The 21,297-nt window shown below is 37.6% G+C and overlaps 1 protein-coding gene across 5 annotated transcripts; it reads right to left on the bottom strand.

Annotated features, from left to right (window-relative positions):
- Positions 1-1,410: 1,410 nt before the first annotated feature.
- Positions 1,411-20,253, bottom strand: LOC140930606 (uncharacterized). 5 transcript variants are annotated; one of them, XM_073380330.1, is made up of 6 exons: positions 20,148-20,253; positions 11,218-11,418; positions 7,897-8,097; positions 5,796-5,840; positions 4,459-4,590; positions 1,411-3,200 (listed from the first exon to the last, which is right to left on the bottom strand). In XM_073380330.1, the coding sequence occupies exons 2-6, from the start codon at positions 11,381-11,383 to the stop codon at positions 2,485-2,487; spliced, it is 1,260 nt and encodes a 419-aa protein (XP_073236431.1). In that variant the 5' UTR covers positions 11,384-11,418; positions 20,148-20,253; the 3' UTR covers positions 1,411-2,484. The 5 variants fall into 5 exon arrangements, with proteins under 5 accessions (XP_073236431.1, XP_073236429.1, XP_073236433.1 ...); XM_073380328.1 differs by lacking the exon at positions 20,148-20,253 and adding an exon at positions 16,873-17,023; XM_073380332.1 differs by lacking the exon at positions 20,148-20,253 and adding an exon at positions 16,873-16,980 and having other exon boundaries at positions 11,218-11,411.
- Between the last annotated feature and the right edge of the window lie 1,044 nt (positions 20,254-21,297).

Below are 21,297 nucleotides of genomic sequence, written 5' to 3'. Positions count from 1 at the left end.
AGACTATAAAGGGGACAGAGAGGGCATCCCCCATATACACCCTATTCCATAGGTAATTCGTCTCGAGTTATTTTTAGAATCGGGATAAGGTTACCTCGCGCGAGGCGTGGATGTTTCGTGGAGTTTTCGCATGACTATACGCCGTGCAAAACATGTCGGGCGAAAGGCAATGAAAGCGTAAAAAGATCGAGAGCATTCCTGAATATTGAAGCGAAATGAGTCGGCGCTCACCTGGGAAAAAGGAATCGCTGGACTCTTTGACAGCCCGTGAAATCAGTTTAACTCGAAGTTGTCGTAACCTCAGTGCTTTAATAAAATGAGAAATTTCGCCAGTCTATTGAAACCGGTCGTTTATACAATAGGGAGTTTAAGATCCAACGACGCGGACGACAACTAGAACGTCAAAAAAACAATAGGTTTAATTAGCAAAACAACAACTTTGCACGTGCAGCACACTTTTTTGTTCATTTCTTTCCTGTTTTTGCAAGACTACGACGTGAAAATGCCTAATTTCGCGTTTTATGGAGGACGTAAACAAGTAACGACGAAATTTTATTTCTCTTTCTGAGCTTGAATATGGTCCCTTGAAATTCAGCTTCAGGAGGGCTCGCCTACAATTGACAAAGTAAGTGGGTAGGAATAATCGCTATAAAGACTGAAAAAACTCAAATTCACTTTTTAAGCGACGTTCTTGTCGCCGTCGCGCCGTTGGATCTTAAAGTCCCTAATAAGGCAAGTAGGACGCCAAGTGTTATTTTTGTTGAATAATAAAAGACTAATAAAGGAATAAATATCAAACCAGAAATTGCTCTCTTCAAACTGTAAATTATAAATGATCCTGAGAGAATATTCAGTGTGTTAAGGATTTCCCTGCTGTACTGTTAGCTCTATACAAGAGAGGAAGGGCGATTTTTTTTAAATTCCCGTTTCGCTGACACAGCTTTCGCAGAAATCTCGCTGTAGTCGTTTTCGTCGACAAAAGGAATAGCAAAATCGCTCTCCGCGTCTTCCCCCATTTTGTTCCGCGTCAATTCGCGGAGGACGCGTGGCTCTAGCGTGGGTCGTCCACGCGGAATACATTCGCGCTATGTGATTGGCTGTTGTCCAATCCCCCTTGGGATCTGCGGTTCTAAAAATAACTCGAGACGAATTACCTATGGAATAGGGTGTATATGGGGGATGCCCTCTCTGTCCCCTTTATAGTCTCTTGATCAGGGATGATGATTTTTAGCGCGGATCAGAGTCGGTCACCCTTTATAGTCTAACAAGGAGGCTGCTATGAACCACAAACCGGTGAGGGCTTTGAGCGTTCAGGTCGACACTGACGCTAGATAAGACAACATTCCTCTAGACTGGATGTAGGGAAGGCCGAGCGCCAGTACTTGGGGGAGTAAGAACACCGGACATAGATTTACTACCAAAGAAGATGACATTATATTTCTTCCAACACTTTTTTCATGTTTTTTTTTTTAACAAAATAAAATCAAAACCTCGATAATATTTATCTTTGTCGTCGGCAGAAAAATCAGTGTGTCTGTTAGATCAATCCATTTTCAATATACAATCTATTAAAGTATCCACAGTAAATAATTTATAAAATCGCAAATTTACTAATGCAAGACATTAAAAATTCTTAGTCAAAAGTTGGGCTAAGGTTCAGCTCTTGCAATTCTTGCCATGCCAAGCCTTAACTTGTTACGGTACTGACGTAAATTAGTTTTCTTATAGTCTTAAGTTTTCTTTGTAAAGTCAATTGCTGAACGAGGTGAAAGCTAGTGAGCAGTATCTTTTAGTGCCTTAAAAAAAAAAAAAAAAACAGGATCAATGCTCTTTGTAGACTGCGAGCAGTGTGCACGCGCGCGAGCTTCGAGGAGACGAGAGAAACGAGGGTGGTAGCCTATCTCGTCTTGCGCCTTCAGTCACGCGCGTGGTCATTTGCGTGTCTCGGGCGTTTCGCTCGACGGACAAAGAAAAACTAGAGACTGCTCGTGGTCTATGCTGTTTGTGCATATCGTTCATATGGAAACAAAACACTTAAAAGCTTATTTACACTATTTATTAGCACTTTAAACTTATTACTGAAGTTATCGTTATTTTTTTAACTTAGTCCAAAGAAGGGGAAGTTTTTAAAGACGCAATTAAATCGGATCATACTTGACTACAACTGATTTTCGAAATGACCTGAACAGTGCAAGAGACTAAGAACCATGATGAGCAAAGACATCACCTTTTTGAGTTCACTGAGATTTTTGCATGGAACATATTAATAAGCTACATATCTGTCTTGTTGCACTCTCAGTTAAGTCCTGCTTAGGCCGCCGGTCAACAACGGACCAGAGAGTGCTCTGTATTACTGTACTCACTATATTAATATAATATAGCGTAGCTTCAGTGGAAACTCGAGACATTTGCCTCAAATAAAAGTTTCTTCCCAGAGGGAAGTTCGACTGTTCACCTTCCGTTATTCCATTTTAAACAGTCTTATCAAAGAGCAGTTGATTTCCCGTATGCTCTTTCTATGCTTGCTCTTCGGCTACTGTCTCCTCGTTGGGGTGGATTTGGTCTCTTACCATTGGTGTGCTTTTGTTGAACTTTATTAAAATGACTTTCTTCTTTTTTAGGCGGCTCAATGACCCAGGTTATGACATTCTCCACTGGGCTTTTGGTAGTTTTCCTTCCTTCCTCGCTCCGCATGAGTCCAGTGTATAGCCGCTCTTCAGCAATCTTTAATCGTTCATTTTGATTCTCGTCGTATGACGCTCGCTTGGTTATGCCTCGATAAGTTGGACTGTGAGGGTTACCTATACTTAGGTGATCGGAATCTCCGGAACTTTCTGAACACGAATCGGAAAACGGTTGAGAAATATCCGATGACCTGTCGGAAGCTGCTCGGCCTCGATCACCAGACTCTGGCATGTGGAAATTCCTCGGTAATGTAAAATTTCCCCTTTCATTATACACTTCATGCCTTTCGCTGATTCCTCCTTCAAGAAACTTTCTTGAGAAGATGAATTCGGAATTTGCTCGTGGTCTTCCCTCGGCGATTTCTAACTTGCGCAAGGCTTCGGCCCGTAGTGACTCTGTTGCTGCGCGTGGCCGCGTTTGGACTGGAACAGTTAGTCTGTTCTTTCCGGATGAGACGTCATCTGTGGAAGACAGAGTTGATGACGGTGGAGAATCTTCCGATCTTGTTGGAGAAACTGTGGATCAAGAGATGCATAAACATTATGAACTAAATATCTAGTTGAATTCTCAGAAATTAGAAGGAAATGAGATAGTAACAAAAACTATTAATGACTTGTTGGGAGTGCTATAAATGGCTGCAAAGCTCCTCCTCTTCTACACTGACTACACTGAAAGTATGCACAACGGCACAACGTTACGTCTATGACACACGGTAAGGAACGTAAGTCCTACAATACAATGAGCATCTGATCTGAGAAACTGCAGGTGAACGTGACTTCTCAGTTCAAGTGAGATATTGCATTTCTTTGGCACGTCACGATATTGCCAGTTTCATTTTAAGTAGGCACGAACTGGGTAATGTGTGCATAATTTTCCACGATCACCTCGATCATCAAACGGTAACATTTTACTGCCTCGTTCACATTTTTACTGCCCCGTTTCGTGTCGCAAAGTGCTTCTTGCTACTTATATCCCAACTTTTGTGCCTGTCCGATCATCGTACTCATTGTAAACACTCGGAAAAAACCCTCCAATAACTGTTTACCTCATCTATGGTGCAGTACCGTTTAAATCTACTACCTATTTCCTTCCGTCAATGTTGACGTTTTTCGCTTGCGTTTTTATATAAAAATATCTATTCAGAATGATATACCATTAATAGAAATCCCATATCAGTATAATATTCTAGGAAATTGCCCAGTTACCTATCCCCTTACCCAAAGTCAACACTAACTTTTCACTCTTATGGGAGAAATGTAGCCTGAGTACCTAAGACTACTTTAAATTTGCCTGTTCCTTCAGTACGCCGGATAATATTATATGCTTGAACTAATACAGCAAATTAACTCCAAAATAATAAAACAACTACAAATTTCAATTCATCAGTGTAAACAATGAGGTTTATCTGCCAAGTCTGGCATTACAGCAGTCGCTGATTGGTCGATGCTTTTTAACTCGTGTTTGTTTACGTTAATTGCGTCAGGGGCCATTCACTTCAAGAGAATGACGCGCGTTCGGGAACATTGGTTCATTGCGACAAAAGGAAGTAATTATTTACAGCTTTAATCAATTGCTGAATGCCATTAGCAAACACTTTCAATTGCATGCGATGCAAGTTTATCATTACAGAAAGACGCCAAACGTCGATAACGTTTATTAATCATGCACAGTATTGTTGCCTGAAATATTTTACCCACATCCGGATATGGTTGTTGCAAATTAATACAGTCATCAGTAAGGTAACCGAAAGTCTGCAAGAGTCACGAAACTTACTTCTTCCTCGGCCAAGTGGACTGGCTGCTCTTTCTACGCTTCTCCAAAACTCATCAGAAAGGTTTTCAAGAGATTTATGATAGTTGAGTACTCTTCTTGGTTTGTCCTTCGAGTCTCTCTCGTCTGCTGTGTCTGGTGATGCAAGAAAGTTGTATTAGACCTTCACCATTGTTCAACTATTGAATAGCCACAAATAAAATCAGTCATTTTTTTGTTCATTGTAATGTACTAAGTTTAACTGGGCAGTAGCGGATTCCATACGAAAATAGCGCGTTCGATATTTACTGGGAACTGCACAAGATTAACATCAGACTAGTATTTGTCTTTTTGTGATTAACCATTGAGTAATGATGATGCAAACACTCTACAAAATAATTTCGTCCTCTTGAAAGGGATGATGATGCAAAAAGTTTAAAAAATAATTTCGTCCTCTTGAAAGGGATGAGCCACTTTTGAATTCTTGAAGTTTGTTCTCTGTCTCTGTCTTCCCAGTTCCCACAATGTACTTTTGATGTGACTACCGTATACACAGTAAATAGCTCGTGAATGATCATGAGTCAAATAAGGAAATCGTGACTGACAGGAAGCGAGAGATGAGATCATAACAGATTTTGAATACGTAGTCAGACTATAATTTTGTTTTAATATTTCACCGACACGAGCTTTTGAGAAATATTTTAAAGTACAATACCAACAAGGGAGTTAAACCATGGAGGTTTGACTGCATTAGGAATAATCTGATGTGGACAAAATGTGGACTAAGACGTTAAGGCTTCGTAGGCTTGCCTTGGGGCTTGCATTTTTGTTGTACAGCAGTTGGTCACGCATAAATTTTCCCTTGTCTAAAATCTGGCATTTGTGAGCCCAAATTGACCCTCAATGCCGCCGATTTCTGGCCGATTACAGGGTGGAAATTTGTCATATGCAAAGTGCCTAAAATCTACTCGAATTGTATAGATTGAATCAAATCTGCGGCAAGGGTTAGCCAGAGGAAAGTTTTATGATACGATTAGTGTTGTTTCCTTGTTATCGTAAAGCACATCGCCTGTGATCATCCTGCAACCGTGTAAATTGGTCCCTATTCGGACAACACCCAGTTAACGTGACCATGTGGCGTCTTTAATTTATCACCTGATTTATATGAACAACCTTTTTCGAATTTCTCTACCAAATTGAAAGAAATTATCATAATGAATCATCCTTTTTTTAGGACCTACCACTGCGTAACACTCTTGAAAGTGATATATGTGGAATCTAACGATCTAGGTCAGAGTAGCGAAGGGCAACATATTTGCCGTCATAATTGTAAAAGGCAACTACAACATTACAAAACTCACCATTGGCATGGGGGTCGTAACGGTACAGAGATCTGAAATAGTTATCTGTAAGAAAAATAACACAGCAACATCAGCGACTTCAATATAAGAGAGAGCATTCCAATACATTCACAATAACTCAATAACAGAGTCCCTTCAACTCAATCACACTATAGAAATCTGAGAAATCAAAGAGGAATAACCTTGAATTAGTCTTGCTGCAATCAGAGGAGGTTTGTCGCTCAAATTGCTGCTCGGATCGGGAAACTTTGGTTTAACTCGCTTAAACTTCAACATGACTGCGAATTCAATGCTCCTTTTACACGAACAAGCGTTCACAATACTCTTTTGTTAGAATAATTGACCCCAATTCATAAGGTTCTCAGATTCATAGTTACCACAGCAAATACGCATGTGAATATAATCCAAGACAGTCCTTTTTCCCAACAAGGAGAACTGAGAACAACTTGGCGATGAAAGAAGTAAACGGCAAATGATTAATGAAGCGGATCACGTCTCCAAATCCAGCGCGGATTTAGAACTTTTGCGTTCAAGTGTAAATCTCTCGGATATTAATCGTCATTGGCAGCTTAGGTCTCAGACTTTCCGCGGGAATTCAGCGGGTTGTCCGAAGTGTGAAGCGATCTATTTAGAGACTACCGGCAGTTGTAATGGACCAATGCTGTAATAGCTAACCTCGATACGAACAACAGATATTGAAATCAGCTTTTGACTTCATTAAACAAATTAACTCTAATTATGCCAAACGTTTTCTTAAAGTAATCAAAACGCCTCGTTTCGTTTACATTCCTAACATTAAGGAAGGAAAAAGTCTTAGTTCTTTTATCACAGAATTGCAAAACTATTGTCTGTTGCCGTTTTGTTGTGTTTGCAGTGAAAATATTTTCTAATATTTCAGAATTCTGATATTGCCTGCGGGCTTATCACAGTAGATAGCACAGGAAAAATATTCTGTGTTTATTTTAGACTGTGATTTGTTTGGGATCATTGTCGAATCTATCAATCACATCCTCCTAAACTATAAGCATAAGGCGAAAATATGAAAGGTTTTCCGAATAATTCAAACTCTTTCTTGGCAAAACATGCCATTAAAAATAAGTTAACAGGTCAGTTTAATAAAACGACTGTAGAAAACCGCTTTTTGTTCAGATAACAATAGCCTTTGTTACTATTTTTTGTCTTGTTATTGTTCAGTCTTTATGCTTTGAAGCAGAGTTTTACCGCCTTTTAATCAGTGCGAACAGCGCAGTGATAGTTTACTATGTCACTACAACTCAGTCTCTACCAGGGCCAAACTAATTTTAAACATAAAAATAGGAACTGAGAAGGGAATTTCTCAATTATTTTTTTCTAGAACTCTAAATGTACAAGCGAAAGAGCCACCTTTTCATGTATCACAAAGCAGATTTAAGCCGAAAGTTCTTTGCGAGGTGGGTTGTTTGCTTGTGGGTTTCCTCTCATAAAACCTTTCTACCGACCTCAAGTGTTTAAGGTGATAATCTATACTCACGGAGGTTATGAAATTGAGGGTGTAGTATATAGAGGATATTACACGGTGGCGAGAAAATAAGAATTTTATGTTCGAGTGGCAAGAACAATATCTCACTCGTTCGCTTCGCTCACTCGTGAGATATTGTTCTTGCCACGAGAACATAAAATTCATATCTTCGAGCCAACGTTGAATGTTCTTTTTATTATATGGAGAAACCAATTCAACAAAAGCAAAAGGCGGGAATCGTGACATCATTGAACGATACGACACTCACAAAGGTGACATACGGAAAATACGCCACTCGGGTCCCGGATGAAGTGGCGTATGGAATCTACGAGTGGTTTAGTTCCCAGTAAAACACTCTCCTCCATATAATAAATATTTTTAATGGAGGGATACAAAGCCTTTATAATAACACGTCACTCAATCCATGTTTTGATGCAATAACCGATAATATCTACAGGGAAGTTTCTTCATCACTGTTCATAGTTTGTGAGCGAGTTCTAGTAATTTAGTGGGGGTCGGCCACTAGTTTGCGAGAGAGTACTAGTAACTTTGTGGGGGTCGACCGCTTGCGCAATAGCCCGATATGAGCTTTAATTTAATTACCTGTTCTGAATCCACGAGCAGGTAAGGTCAGCGCTCGGGTCTTTTGAATCTCGCTGAGGTCTGGGTGCGAGAGAGAAGTTTGATCTTTCGACAGGGTCCCGGATGTCAGTGTATTTCCCAAATTGTTGAGAGATTCATCCGAACCACCAGAGATGTCAGTTCGTAAAGAACCGGAGCGAGATCTGGGGTCTTGTGGAATCTCTGTTTTTAAAAGAGAAAAACAACATTAATCAGTCATAAGAAAAAAAGCGTTAGATGTTGCATGCATGTCGTATTATTCTCGATCTAAAAGGAGCCCATTACTTGCGTTTTCCCATGTTTGCTAATATTCAAGGTAAAGTATTAAATGTCACTTAGTTTACTTTGGAGAATCTTGAGACAAAAAAGCGATAGTTTGAAAGAGGCCATTAGGCAGTGTTTGTTGAAAAAATAAAGAGGAGATATCCAAAATGTAAATGAAAAAACATTCCAAGAACGCTAAAGAAAATGCTGTGGTGCCTGAGAATGCTCCTAAAACTAAAATTGGAAAGAAAAAAAGTAAAAACAAGTAGCATAAGAGAGAACTGCGGAACAGTTTTAGCTGCCGGATTAATGGAACTTTTATTGTTCCTTCATTGCCTGAGAAGTGATAACCGCATAGAAAGAGTCAAAAAGTAAAACAAAACAAAACAAAAAACACATGACTCAAATTACTGTCTTTTCTTTTCTGTGGACTGTGTTCTCATGACACAGTACTCAGGTATAAGGCCTTGTCAGACCGAAAAAATCTACTAGCTAACTGGCCTGCAGGAGTCTCATGACACAATAGCCTATGAACAAATAGCTGCAAAACTATGTGTTTTGATTTGGTGCTGTTGTGCAGTCAACTTTTTAATAGGGCACAGCTTAGACCGCGCTAAGAAGTTATTAATCGAGACTGTGTTCAGTTGATAGGAAAGACTATGCTGTGTAATATACTCTCTTTAGGAGAAGAGGCTACTTGTTTCAGCGTTGTCTTAAGCATGTTGTATTCAGTTGTTCCCACGTTAACATAAGCTGTATAACCTTCAATAGATTGCTAGCAGAAGTTATTCCACCCACATATGAGTCTTGCTCCAAAGTAGAGAAACCCAGCTGTAAAAATTTAACCCGAGAAAACGGAAGACAAAGGAAGGGAGTGAGTTACACATTGATCATAGTTCGTGTACAGTTACGAAACACACGAACAAATTCAAAGAAATCCAAGCAGGGAGTTGGACTCACCTAATCCCTAATCCTCTTTAAACGCGTGTCTTTCGTGGGTGTTATAATTGTAGTATTCTCGAAGAAATGAGTTCAGCTTTATAGTCAATCAAGCGACTACTGGGCTAAACCTTCACGGGTGGCGGCACTATTAATTGTAGAGATCCTAAATCACGAGCAGCTCAACTGCACGCGCCTACAACTGATTAACACTTATTCAAAAGAACGCCTGCTGCGATGATTCTTGCTTTTTTGTTGAAACGTGATGCTATCTTTGTAATTTGTATTTTATAAATTCTATTTTAAAAATGTGCCATGACTAATAATGACCGACAGTAATTGTAAGAAATACCAACCACTCGATTTCGTCGGTTTTATACACAGCGGAAGATATATTATTTTTTCCCCATTTCTTTCATTTCGCGGTTACAGATAATTCCTTACGGAAACATCTTCCAAAAAGCTGGTTTTCAAGTGTATAGTTACGCGATTTTGTTAACATTTGCGATTTTTGTTCCAGATATTACAGCATGGCTTGAGGACTGTTTTGAAGCGTTGATACTTACTGTACATGAGACTGTTTTTCTTGTGTTCTCGTACATGAGACTGTTTTTCTTATGTCTCTAACAATTGTTTGACTAAGGAAGCAGAATGCTCTGTTTACAAATCTCTGCGGTTACAATTTGCGCATGCCTTCATATTGCTGGTTAGGAAGTATTTTCTGTATTACAGTTCTAAAATATGTGAGATATAGCTCTGTAACTAGCCGGAAGTTTTAAGAAACTTGTAAAAGTTAAAGTTTTTTTCTATTAATAGTCAGTTATTGCGTGACAAACTTCTTTAGTTTCTAAAAGTTTCGAAATGTTTGTTCAGCATTAAGTATTTCCTTGCACAGCGGAGAGTTTAAAGGAAACATTGAATAAATCAAGATAAATTTCTCAGCGAATTGGAAGGTTAAAACAGTTATACCAATCTGCTAAACGAACTCAAGTTTTTAAATGAAAGATTATCGCTCATGCACCCTCTTGTTAGTCACTCGTCTTCACGACGTAATATTCAATTAGTCTCCTACTGTTTAGAAAAAGCCGGAATAACCGTAGTGGTACTATGTTTCTACCACAGAATTACATGTTTGCGATGCCAAATTTTTGGTCAGAACATCTCCAGCATCGGTTTTTTCCTTCAAACTTGGTCACGGCCTATTTGGCCGCTAGCTTGAGTATAACATGTCTAGATACAAGTGTGTTTTCTTGCGGTTCCTCTCATTTTCTCTTTATTGTTGGGTTTGGTCTTGTGGTGCAAAACAATTTATGCGCTGCGAACCTTAACACTATCAACTCTACATGTCACGTAAAGTTTGTGAAAAGCCACATTCCGTTTAATTAGCGTTAAAACACTAAGCATGTATTGCTCTCGTCATACTGGCAATGTTTTCTTACAGAAGAGTTAGACAAAACAATATCAAAGCCTGCTAACGACGAAATAACAAATCTGGAATGTGAAACATGTGACAAAATCTTTTAGCCCTTTTATTCACATGTTTTCTGAGACTGGTTTGTTCCCAAGGATGAACCATTAATGGTCTCTTGAGTTTCGTCCACATTTTGTGACTGTATGTTTCTTTGTACAAACGAGAAGTTGATTTTGTAGGAAGCTTAAGTATTAAAATTCTTAATTCTGAAGTCTAAGTCACATAGAACATTGTCAACGATGTATATTTATGGAATCAGCTTAAGCGATGTGTGTCAGTTCCACGCACGAGAACTGAAGTAATATCCCTCTTGATTTAGCTCCAGACTGCACCTTATCACTTCCACCTATGTGAACTGTGGAGGCAGCTTCAGTAATAAAAATGTACATCGAAAGGTTTGAGCTTATTTTACTTTCACCTACAAACTACTATAGCAATTACATGGCACATAACACATAACACCTTTAAACAAAGCAAAGTACAGCCCATAGTCTCCAAGGCTCCATGTCTAGCGGTTTTTAAGAGGACTTGTCTCGAAAACTAAACTTGACTGAAAGTAATCCATCTTCCGTTTATTCACAAAAGCATTAACTCGGTTTAGATTCAAACTGTTTACACACAATACTTACTTTGGCACAAAGGACAAGGCTTGTCCACGAACAGACAAGAATAACATCTCGGGTGTCCACAAGTATCGATAAGCCTTCGTTTTTGCCCGTTGTCGTATCTTTCTCCGCAGTCTGGACAAGTTATAAACTTGGGTGAAGACATCTGATTATCCATCGCTGAAGGCATTGGTGCTCTAAAACTGCTGTTCTCTTCTCTGTTTACTTAAAAGAGAGCAAACACTGTTAATAAAAAAAGGCTTAGGGGCACTGGAACCCACTGTCTTTAATACCGACACCGGTAGAAAAAAACATTGCGAGTTAATCAGTCACCTCAGCTATAACTATAGCTGCTTGCTTGTATCTCGGTGTTTACAGAAATTGTATAAGTTGCGTCGTTTAGTTTAGACTCTCTACTGGACCGGTTTGGCCTAGTTAGTCCAATATGTGTTTGAATTGTTATGACGGAAGCAGGTAGAAAAAAGCAAAATATAATAACCTCGGTGACAATTGCTTAAATATCCAGGTCTGATCTATTGATTGAAAAATACCTTAATGACAATGGAACAAAAGGAGCTGTCATTGAACAAATGGCGAGAAATTATCCTTAGAAATGTTCATTTTCTATGAAAGTACTGGCGCGTGACCGTTTCTTTTTTTGTACGGGCAAATTCTGAAGGTGTAGAAAAGTAAAGAAGTATAGCATAATAATTTGAGAAGGTTCATTGAAGAAGTATGCTTAAATAGTTTGGAATTGAACGCAGTTTACAGCAGAGTTAGGATCGTGCCGTTATGGAAGGATTAAGTCCTGGAATGCAGGTCTCCAGCGGTGTAAAACCTTGCCACACGCACGCTCTCACTCTTAGGAACTTTTTGTTCGGGAGTAACGTCTTTGAATGTTTTGCCGTATATATCTCCACCCTCTTATCAATCTCGAATGATGATAAAACGAAATTTCACTGGGATTGAGGGGAGTCTTAATCATGTAATTATGACAAAGATTGGCTAGCTCGCAGCTCAATTAGAAAGATTAAATGTTGATAAATCGCGCCTAATCCAGTTTGCAAGTACTTTACTATAGAGCATTATGCTGTGCTAACTGTATCAATGGTATCTCAACAAACCTTCCGATCATCGTTATAAAAGATAACCGGCTGACAGGTCCATACCATTTGCCAAAGTCATCGTGTTTTTTTGCGGCTTCACAACACTCTCAACCGACGTATCTAGAACCCTTATTAACCTGTCTGTTTTACAATGCGCGCAATGCAAATGAAAGTAGCAAAATCTATTACAAAATGGAGGGTTAGAAGTGGTAATCTCTTGTAATTAGCCAATAAGAAGCCAGAGATACTATTCAGTGATCACTCAAACTTATTTAAAAAGTAAACTTGGTGATGAATTGACCCATTGATCTGATCTACAAACAACGCGGAATCTTGGCTTCTAAGCATTTTCGACAAAAGCCTGCATAAGCAACGACGCAGCACTGAGCTGAAACGAAATTCTTATCCACCCACCTATTTCGTGTATTTCGACACGGAGAGTTTTCCTATAACTTCTGCCAGCCCGATTTACGGCTGATTGATTTGTCTATTGCTCTGTTCACCCACATTCACATGTACTAGGCTTCATTGATCTTGCTATCCAGTCGGAACAACCTTCCAATAGCAAATGACTGATAAAGTAGGTCACTGGAACTGATTAGCTTTTTGACCTGTTTTTGTTTTGAAAACGATTATAAGCATCAAGGTATGTACGTCACTTCGGCTGAAAACTGCATATTATAGTCAACAGAATGCAAGTAGAAATTTCAAAAGTGGGCAGTTCTTTACCGGCTTTCTTATTGGTGAACTTGACGAATGATAAAACAAGTGAATAATCGTGCAAAACAATATAGTGTGAGTAAAACAGGAACAAGTGCGACTGCGCAATCAACCCTTACTAAGCAGAATATTCGGGTCTGTGATGAAGTATCAGAGACATTATTTTGAGTCTCAAATCATTGTAAACAATCTCAAACCATATAGCAAATCTACAAACTGAGCCTCAATATTAAAATTATTCCCAGAGTTATATCAATAAAATTAACGTAGGACTAAAGCTGATTACCGAAGCAAATGTTACTTTAAAATAGGAATCAACAACGGCATAGGTTTTAGTTTATCAGCAGAGGTAGGCACCTAAATTAAACTTTGTACCCTTGCGTGTATACACTGGTTTGTATTTATGTTCAGTCCTTATGACACTATAGTATCAAGTACTTTCGTCTATTCGTTTCAACCTACACTTGTACTTTGCATCCACTTACCACACCTTCGAGTGTTGAGTACTTGGTAAATCACGCCCATTGTATATCGTAAAAACTTTGCAACTCCTTTTTTAATTAAGTAATGTAGTTTTTACCCTCTCATGAAATCTTCGCAAGTCTGAAAGTTGTTACGTTTACTAAGTGTGTATTTTCTTCCGATATCATTGAAAAAATAATTCTCTTATAGGGGTATCATCCACGACTACACAACCGAAAGAGGAATTAAAAGATCTTCTAGTCCTTTATGTTCCAATGGACTGAATTTGTTTCCTGTCGTTTATTTTGTTCATATCGGCATATTTTGCGTATGTTGTTACTTGCTTAGTGTACATTCATTAGCTTTTTTCCTAGTTACGTGAAAGATTTTACTGTCAAGCAACGCTTTGATTTAATCTTCATCGCGTGTTGTTATGAGTGAACTTTCTGTTTGGTTTTGTTCTGAATGGTTTGCAAATTGACACTTGTTTCCTTATTGCATCTTTGGTTTAGTCAAGGAAATCGAAAGCAGAATCTTCCTTCCGTGAAAGTTATTTTTTCTTCAGGGAAAGTTACCCCTTGGTCGAGCTAAGTTGAATAAACTTTTGGAACGAAAGTACTCCTCAGCTGGTGAAAACTCAAAACACTTAACAAGCGACCCTAAGCATGCATCTCCCTTCAAAAAAATGGTAGAATAGTGTCTTATGTTAGGTAGCAGGAATGCTCAAAACTTTTGAGAGGAAAAGTTATAGAAGAACAAAACAAAACAAGGTTTGTAATAACTAATTACAAATTAGAAATACTCCATTAATAGAAAACGCTTGAAGTTATGTTAGATATTCATTTGAATCCTTGATATTTAAGTGCCTTTAGTAAAAGTTCAATATTAGCCTCTTTTTAAAGCGAAGTATAATTAAAAACGTTGTAAGCTTACATCTTATTTGAATGATCAAATTTAACTTAAGAATTTCATCAACTTACGTAAGAATCAATTTTGTATAATTATATAATATAATAGGTTACATGATTGCATCGTTTGGCTTGGGATATCTTAAAAACTGACCGAGTGCTATATCGCTCCGTCGCAAATCGTAGCGGAAAAAAATACTGACGTATGCAAGATGGGTCTCGATGTCAAATTCAACGAAGTGTGTACTAAAATCTCACTTTTGGGGCCAGCGAACCTGTGGAATTAGAAAAAAACCCGACCCAAACTTTTTCTTGGTATTTCAGTAGAAAGTAATGCAATTTGCAGCACTTACTCTTTTTTGCACTAGAAAGCGGTTCTCCGATTTTTGCCGATAGGAATCAAGATTTTCGCGACAGAAGCAGTCATAAATTTGTATTGAATCTCACTATGTGATGCGGAAATTGGTTACCTTCTAAGAATGACTTACCCTTTTCATTAAAGGCGTGGCAAAAATCTGAATTGAGAAAAGTACATTTCAGTCCACGAAAATCCATGTCTTTAAACAGAATAAAACAGAAACTTTATGCAAACATGATAATTTTCTTTGTTTTACGCAAGTAGTTTTACCCCACTCAGAACTGACTATAATTAGTACAGTAAGTACTCAGCCGTATTGTTTAAGGGACAAAAAAGAAAGCATATTCCTCTGATGAGGTTAAACGGCTGCCATGAAAAAAACTCACAAAAAGCTGATATTTAACTGAATTAATTTCAGCAGTATGTTGCGCAATTTTATGGCTTTTAATATCGAAAGGAACAAAATAAGAAACAGAAATTAGTTCAACGGGTCGTGAACGTGCACGAGTTATTGTGCGCAGCAACCGTGCTTGGAACCACAGTTTCTTATTGAAAACTCCTTCGGTTTCAGGAACGTTTGTCGGTTCTTTCTTCTTGTAATGTTCACCAATAAACTTTCTGAAAGAAGTTTAGTTTCCAAGGCAACTTTGTAACATGCGAAGAGACACTTCCGTTGCGGTTTTCCTTGCAAGAATATTCCTTCGTCATTTTAATACTTAAACCTTGGAAGTTTATATACTTTAAGTTTTATAGAGTTGAGCACTTTAAAAAGCCACTGTCCTAGATTGTTTACTTCCCGAGATTTGAAGAGAATTTTTTTTCCACAGGCTAGTCATAAACTATAAAATCACCAAATATTGAAACTTTTGCGTCTTTGCATGTGAACAAAATCATTAAAGCGTCGCCGGTACAATAAAGTTCAATAAAAACGACCACTAAACCGTACCCTTTTTTGTCCTTAATTATAGGCCTTAGGTCCTCCAATGATCTTGTTGTAGCTTAATCAATGAAAGAACTAAAACATTATTCAATAATTCAGATCTTTTCGATCATAAAATCAATTTTTGTTGGTTTCTGTTCTTCGAGTTTTTTTTTTATGCCCGTCGATGTAATAGTTAATGCATAGACTTTAAAACTAATCAAGCTTTTAGGTTGTGTAAACTGAGTCCACTGACGATGATTGTCCTCAATACTTGAACCACAAAACTCGTCAGTCGTTGCTGGGATGTCTGAAACTTAGATTCTTTCTTAAAGAAAAAAGCCGACACACAGGAAGTCTAAGTGACTCATCAAACTAAGACTATTGCGTGAGTTAAATGTTCCGTGAGTACCGGCGCCATGCACAACTGAGCAGACCGTTAAAGCTGCGGAACACCGAAAAATTGAACTGCAAAAGGAACCTGTTATTTTGGTATATGAGGAAATAAACCATTGGTAACTGCAATGGAATGGCTGAAATCACGCCCAAATATATCATCTAGTCGGTCGCATGACTTGTACAACGTGAATTTACTCTTGCGTGTCAATTTAGTTTCTGTCACCATACTCCCGCGTAACCTACAGAATAGGTGATATTCTCTTGTCTAAAGTCAAACACCGACTGTGTTAAAGTGTTAAGGTGCGAGGCATTTTATCTAAATAGTTAATCTAATATAAATAACATAGTATTTTAAGTTCTTTTTTGTATCGAGGTAACGAGCCAAAAGCTAAATTGACTCACAGTCTGTAAGTTTCACTGAACGTTTGATTGAGTAGTTTTTTCCTTAGATAAAACACCATGGAAAAAATGGCGCATGCTACCACTTACATGATACATATAAACCAAAACCCGCAGTGGCAACTAACCTTCAACTTTTAACGTAGTGATAAAAGTAGCTAACATTAACAAACCTGTTTTGCCGTCACCCGTGAAATGACAGATTCTGGATACTGAGTTTAACTTTGTTTAACGTTTACCCTCATGCACGCGACAACGCCTGAGAAACACACTGTTGAGATATGCCAGGACAGTGTTATAACGCCACGCAATTTTGAAAAGCCATACACCGTCTCTAAATATTTTTGTTTAAACGATATAATGTGAATTTTAACTAGCTTTCACGGCCTAATGAATTTCTGTACATACCTTTTCAATTATTCTGAATAAATAGATGCATATATTCCCTAGCCCTTGGAAAAGAAAACAATTCTCTGTTTTGCTCTCTGTGAAGTAAAACTATTATGACAAGCACATCGCGGGAATCGTCACTTTATGTTTCTCACGAGGAGTCTTGATAATACACGTAGGTGGTTATTTCGTCAGTCTTGACGTCATGAATTTTCAACTCCGCTATTTTCGGTTTGATTGCTTTGTTTCATATCGCATTGATATGCACTCTTAAGTGGGTAATGACATATTAGTTTTTTGGCAGCTTTTTTAATTAATCGTTCAGAAGTTTGCAACAAATCATTCTGCGTCAATTTGTGTGGCGGAAACGTAACTTACGACAACCGAACCCCGACGTCACCCGAAGATCAAACGAACAAAACCGAGAGTTGGCGAAAAATTTTTTAAATCACTTACCTTTGGCAGCGAGTCCGTGTATAGCTGCGTATTCTTCGAGCAACAAGAGAGTCGAGCAATGATTGAAGACTTTCTAAGATTTAACGACCATTAAAGTAAAAAAAAAAACCTTTAACCAATTTAGGATACAGTAGATCTGATGAGCTATGAGCTTTGGTAGTTATGGGGGTATTTAAAAAAGGTTGTAGGTTTATTGAAGTCTCATTCATCAGTTATAAGTTTACCTTATTCACATTCACTGTTTTTAAGCTACCGTCATCCAGTGATAATAAATCAAAAATTTGGATCAATTTGTAACGTCATATTTCAGTTACAAATTTAAAAAGCTTAAGTAAGAAATTGAAACTTAAGCCTAAAATCTGAAAAAGTATTCTAATTTGAATTTCAATTCTTTTTACTAAAAATACGTAAAAGAGGAATTGCTTAATTTATGAGGCCGTTATGGAGAACTTGATAAGCTCTGTAAAAATAATAGCAACAATATTGATTTCCATTTTGTATCTTATCACTGATCAGTGTAAAAACCATGATACTTGATAGAAACGTAACAGCGCTGAAAAGCAAATTCAACCAAGTAGATGACAAGAAATACTGTGGTTTGTCATAGAAGCCTAGTCTGGTATCCTGACAGCATCTCTACCATATCAAAAGGAGTTAGATCCTAGAATCAATTTCAGCTACAACATTTTTATGGAAATATAATTCTTCTTTGGTCTTCGTTGGCCCTGTATTTACCCGATACTCCACCCAACAAAACTTTCTTCTCCATATTTAAACGTGGGTTTAGAGGCCACGATTATTTAGGGGCACCCTACGTCAATTTTCGGAAAATATCTCTTCGGAAGACGATTTGAGATCTAGAATTTCCGGAACTTTTTTTGCTTGCCTGCCTCTCCTACGATTTCCGAACATCTAAAAAATGGTATAATTGCCCATTTGAAGACATTTAACCGATTTTTACCCTAAAAAGGTCACCTAGAATTTTCTGGATCCTTTTTTCTAGCTGAAATTTTCGAAAAAGTAAGTTTTGATCTCTATAATTTTCGGATCACTAGACTTTCAGCTAGGAAATCTGAACAAATGAAAAATTTTTAGGGGATAAAAATGCCTATATCTACCGTTTAAATACTAAAATACGTTTAACAATGCTATGTTTAAGTGGTTTTGAACTATATTCTCGTTGGGTGCCCCTGATTATTCTCTCACGATAAAGAGAAAGGACCAATTTTTTTCTGAAATGGGTGCAATATTGACAACACAGAGTGTGCCTGTCTGATCAGTATGATAGTTATAAATTCAAACATACAGAATGTTTTTTATTCTCACGGAGGTCTCGTGCCAAACACCATGCTTAAAGCTTCCAATGTTGGATAACAGCAGGTCTAGATCGCACAAAAGGTGTCTTTAACTGATTTCAAAGTTTTTTGTTTATTGTGTCATGGTAACATCAATTAAACTTTGAACTGCATTTTAAAAACTTCAATCCAATGTCACAAGTTAGTGGGGAGGAGCATTGCGTGACGACTCTAAAAACGGCTGTGTAGCAGACTAATCAGCGTATCCAAGAATTAATTTTAGCCAAAATGGAATTGCTGAACTATGAAATATCTTTGCTACTCTTAGGTCAGATTAAATAATTGATATGGTCGTCATGAAACTGACAAAACCGGTCTCACTCAACGAAAGAGTAATTGCGGAAACCACGACTGTTTTGTTCTGTTTTAAAAAATCTAGGAAAAAGTTGCTTGTTTAACACTTTTGTGGTCAAAAGCCTATTTAAGACTTCTGTGGTCAATATTGCACCAATCTAAAAAGTCGAAAAAAATTATGAAAACAGGATTCTGGACTAGCTGGGTACTTATTTTGTGCAAATGATATTTTTAAAATTTTCTCGACATTCTCACCTTTATTTCTATACTTGAATACAGTAGATACTGTTTTTTTTTTTAAGCTCCAGGGTTCAAAGGGCGAAGTTCAAAGGTTTCAAACACCGGCTCCTTTCACTTGGTATAACTGGCCCGAACTTGCCGCTGCGTTGCTTTAAAGACCCAATGGGCCAATCAATACCATTTTTATTACTTGAAAAACACACTAATATCATCTGGTTTATAATTTACTGGGTTTGGAGACAGGAAGCCTTTCGAGGTTTTGTTTCTTTGCTAAGAACAAAAAATATCCTGTATACAACACGATATTTCCGTCACCAATCTTCAAATATGAGAAGTATTTTGCCCAGAAGTTCATATTTGTTTATTCAAACTATTTTGACAATTTAAGTGAATGAGCACATGCTGTGGATGGGGCTTCTAACGGGAAACCACCATGTCACCTGAGTAAAACATGACGTCATATAAACGATCAAATTTCCTGTTGATACGTTATTACGGGTGAAGGGATTCTATCTCGAAGGTTTGCCCTCAAGTCAGCAGTTTGTTCTGTAATCGTTTCGTTGAGGCCAAAACTAATTAACTGAATGACTTCACTTGAACTCTAAACTTTTAATTTGTTTAGATTTTTGAAATCCTCGTTTCAAGTTACCTTTCTGACCTATTTTTAGAATTTCTGCACTTTGTTAGCAAGGATTAACACTGGATTACATCTTGCTTGATCTTTCTTATTATGTCGAACTATTTTGGTTTTCATTGCATTGGATTATTGTGAAAAATAATAAAAAAATAATACCAGATAGTTTTTTTCCTTCTTGTACTACCCACTCTGTACAAGCTAATAAAAAACGTTGTAGGGGGTGCCATCATTTTTCTTAATTCCCCTGCTTTCCCGTCACTGTCGGTATTAAATTTCACTTTAACATAGGAAAGAGTCAAAGGATCAGTTACCTTTTTTTGATGTCTGTGACTGAAAAATGTTGTTCTGCCGTTTTCACAGTCCGCTTCGCTCTGTCTCACTGAGCTGCACTAATCACTGATGAGTTCCTAAGAAAAGCCTTGGTATAATGCATGATTTAATATAATACAGTTTACTTCCGTTTACGTCATACATTCCAAACAAAAAATAAAAACATGGCACTCCCGCTATTTGGTTGCTTTCTGTGGTTTGCTTGCTTTGCTTTATTTTGTGCATACAACTTATGAGAATTATGTCACGTAGTATGTATTATACTGGGGTAAAGGATAAACATTAAAAAGAAAGAAAAAAGCAATTCAATTAAGTTCATCTAATGATCTTCTTTTGATCTTATTGCATTTATCTTTACGTAAGCGCTGGCTGTCAAACTTTCAACTCTACTGATCTTCAGCCTTAATTCTTTCTTACACTATTTCTTTTCTCGTCCTATCTTTCAATTAGAATTTTTAGTATTTTTTTTATATAAAGCTGGTGTTAAACGTAAAAATAAGCTGCGTTCATCGATCAAATGAGATTGGGTTAACTGCCCACGTTCCGGTAGTTTTTGACTGTTATATTGGTTAGAAAATTAACTGTTTTGATACTCTTGGATGGCCGGATGAAAAACAGGATATTACGTGAAGCTGAGAGGTAAAGTACTGGAATTTGTACAATTATGAACATATGCTTTGGCAATATTAAGAACAAAAATAAAGAACCAAATGTCTCCCTTAGAAGTACTTTGAATAACGATCTCTTCTTTCCACAAAGTACAAGGTCGGCGTTGTGCGAAAGATAGGTAGATTATAAATACAATCTTGATATCTAAGCTAAACTATGAAATATTATTGGCAAATTAATCAGAGACTCATTAATGATAATCCAAAATGACGGGGAAAAAGATACTTATCGTAGAGTAAATCTAATCGTGGGTTGAAATTCATTAGCTCTAGCCTGATTTCATGCCACTGGAACCTGTCACTTTAAAAGGAGTAAAGTCGATTAAGTTGATAATACTATTTAAGACCGAGATTAAAGACAGTTGGTGAACCTTCAGATGTACCCCTGAATGGATTATTCTAAGTAGTTACATGCTTGAATTTGTCTAGTCTCCCCAGATATGCACACCTCATATCACTAACA

The sequence above is a fragment of the Porites lutea genome, chromosome 3 (assembly GCF_958299795.1).
Source record: "Porites lutea chromosome 3, jaPorLute2.1, whole genome shotgun sequence".
In the NCBI taxonomy this organism is placed as follows: Eukaryota; Metazoa; Cnidaria; class Anthozoa; order Scleractinia; family Poritidae; genus Porites; species Porites lutea.
Note: the sequence above shows the minus strand (reverse complement) of the source record. Positions and strands in the feature narration are given on the sequence as shown.

What these genes read in the sequence shown, in the direction of transcription:
- LOC140930606 (XM_073380330.1), bottom strand. Translation starts at nt 11,383, where the DNA reads ATGCCTTCAGCGATGGATAATCAGATGTCTTCACCCAAGTTTATAACT. An exon ending in GCCTTGTCCTTTGTGCCAAA is followed by an intron (nt 8,098 to 11,217) that starts GTAAGTATTGTG and finishes TTTTAAAAACAG; the next exon opens with AGATTCCACAAGACCCCAGA. An exon ending in TGCTCGTGGATTCAGAACAG is followed by an intron (nt 5,841 to 7,896) that starts GTAATTAAATTA and finishes TTTTTCTTACAG; the next exon opens with ATAACTATTTCAGATCTCTG.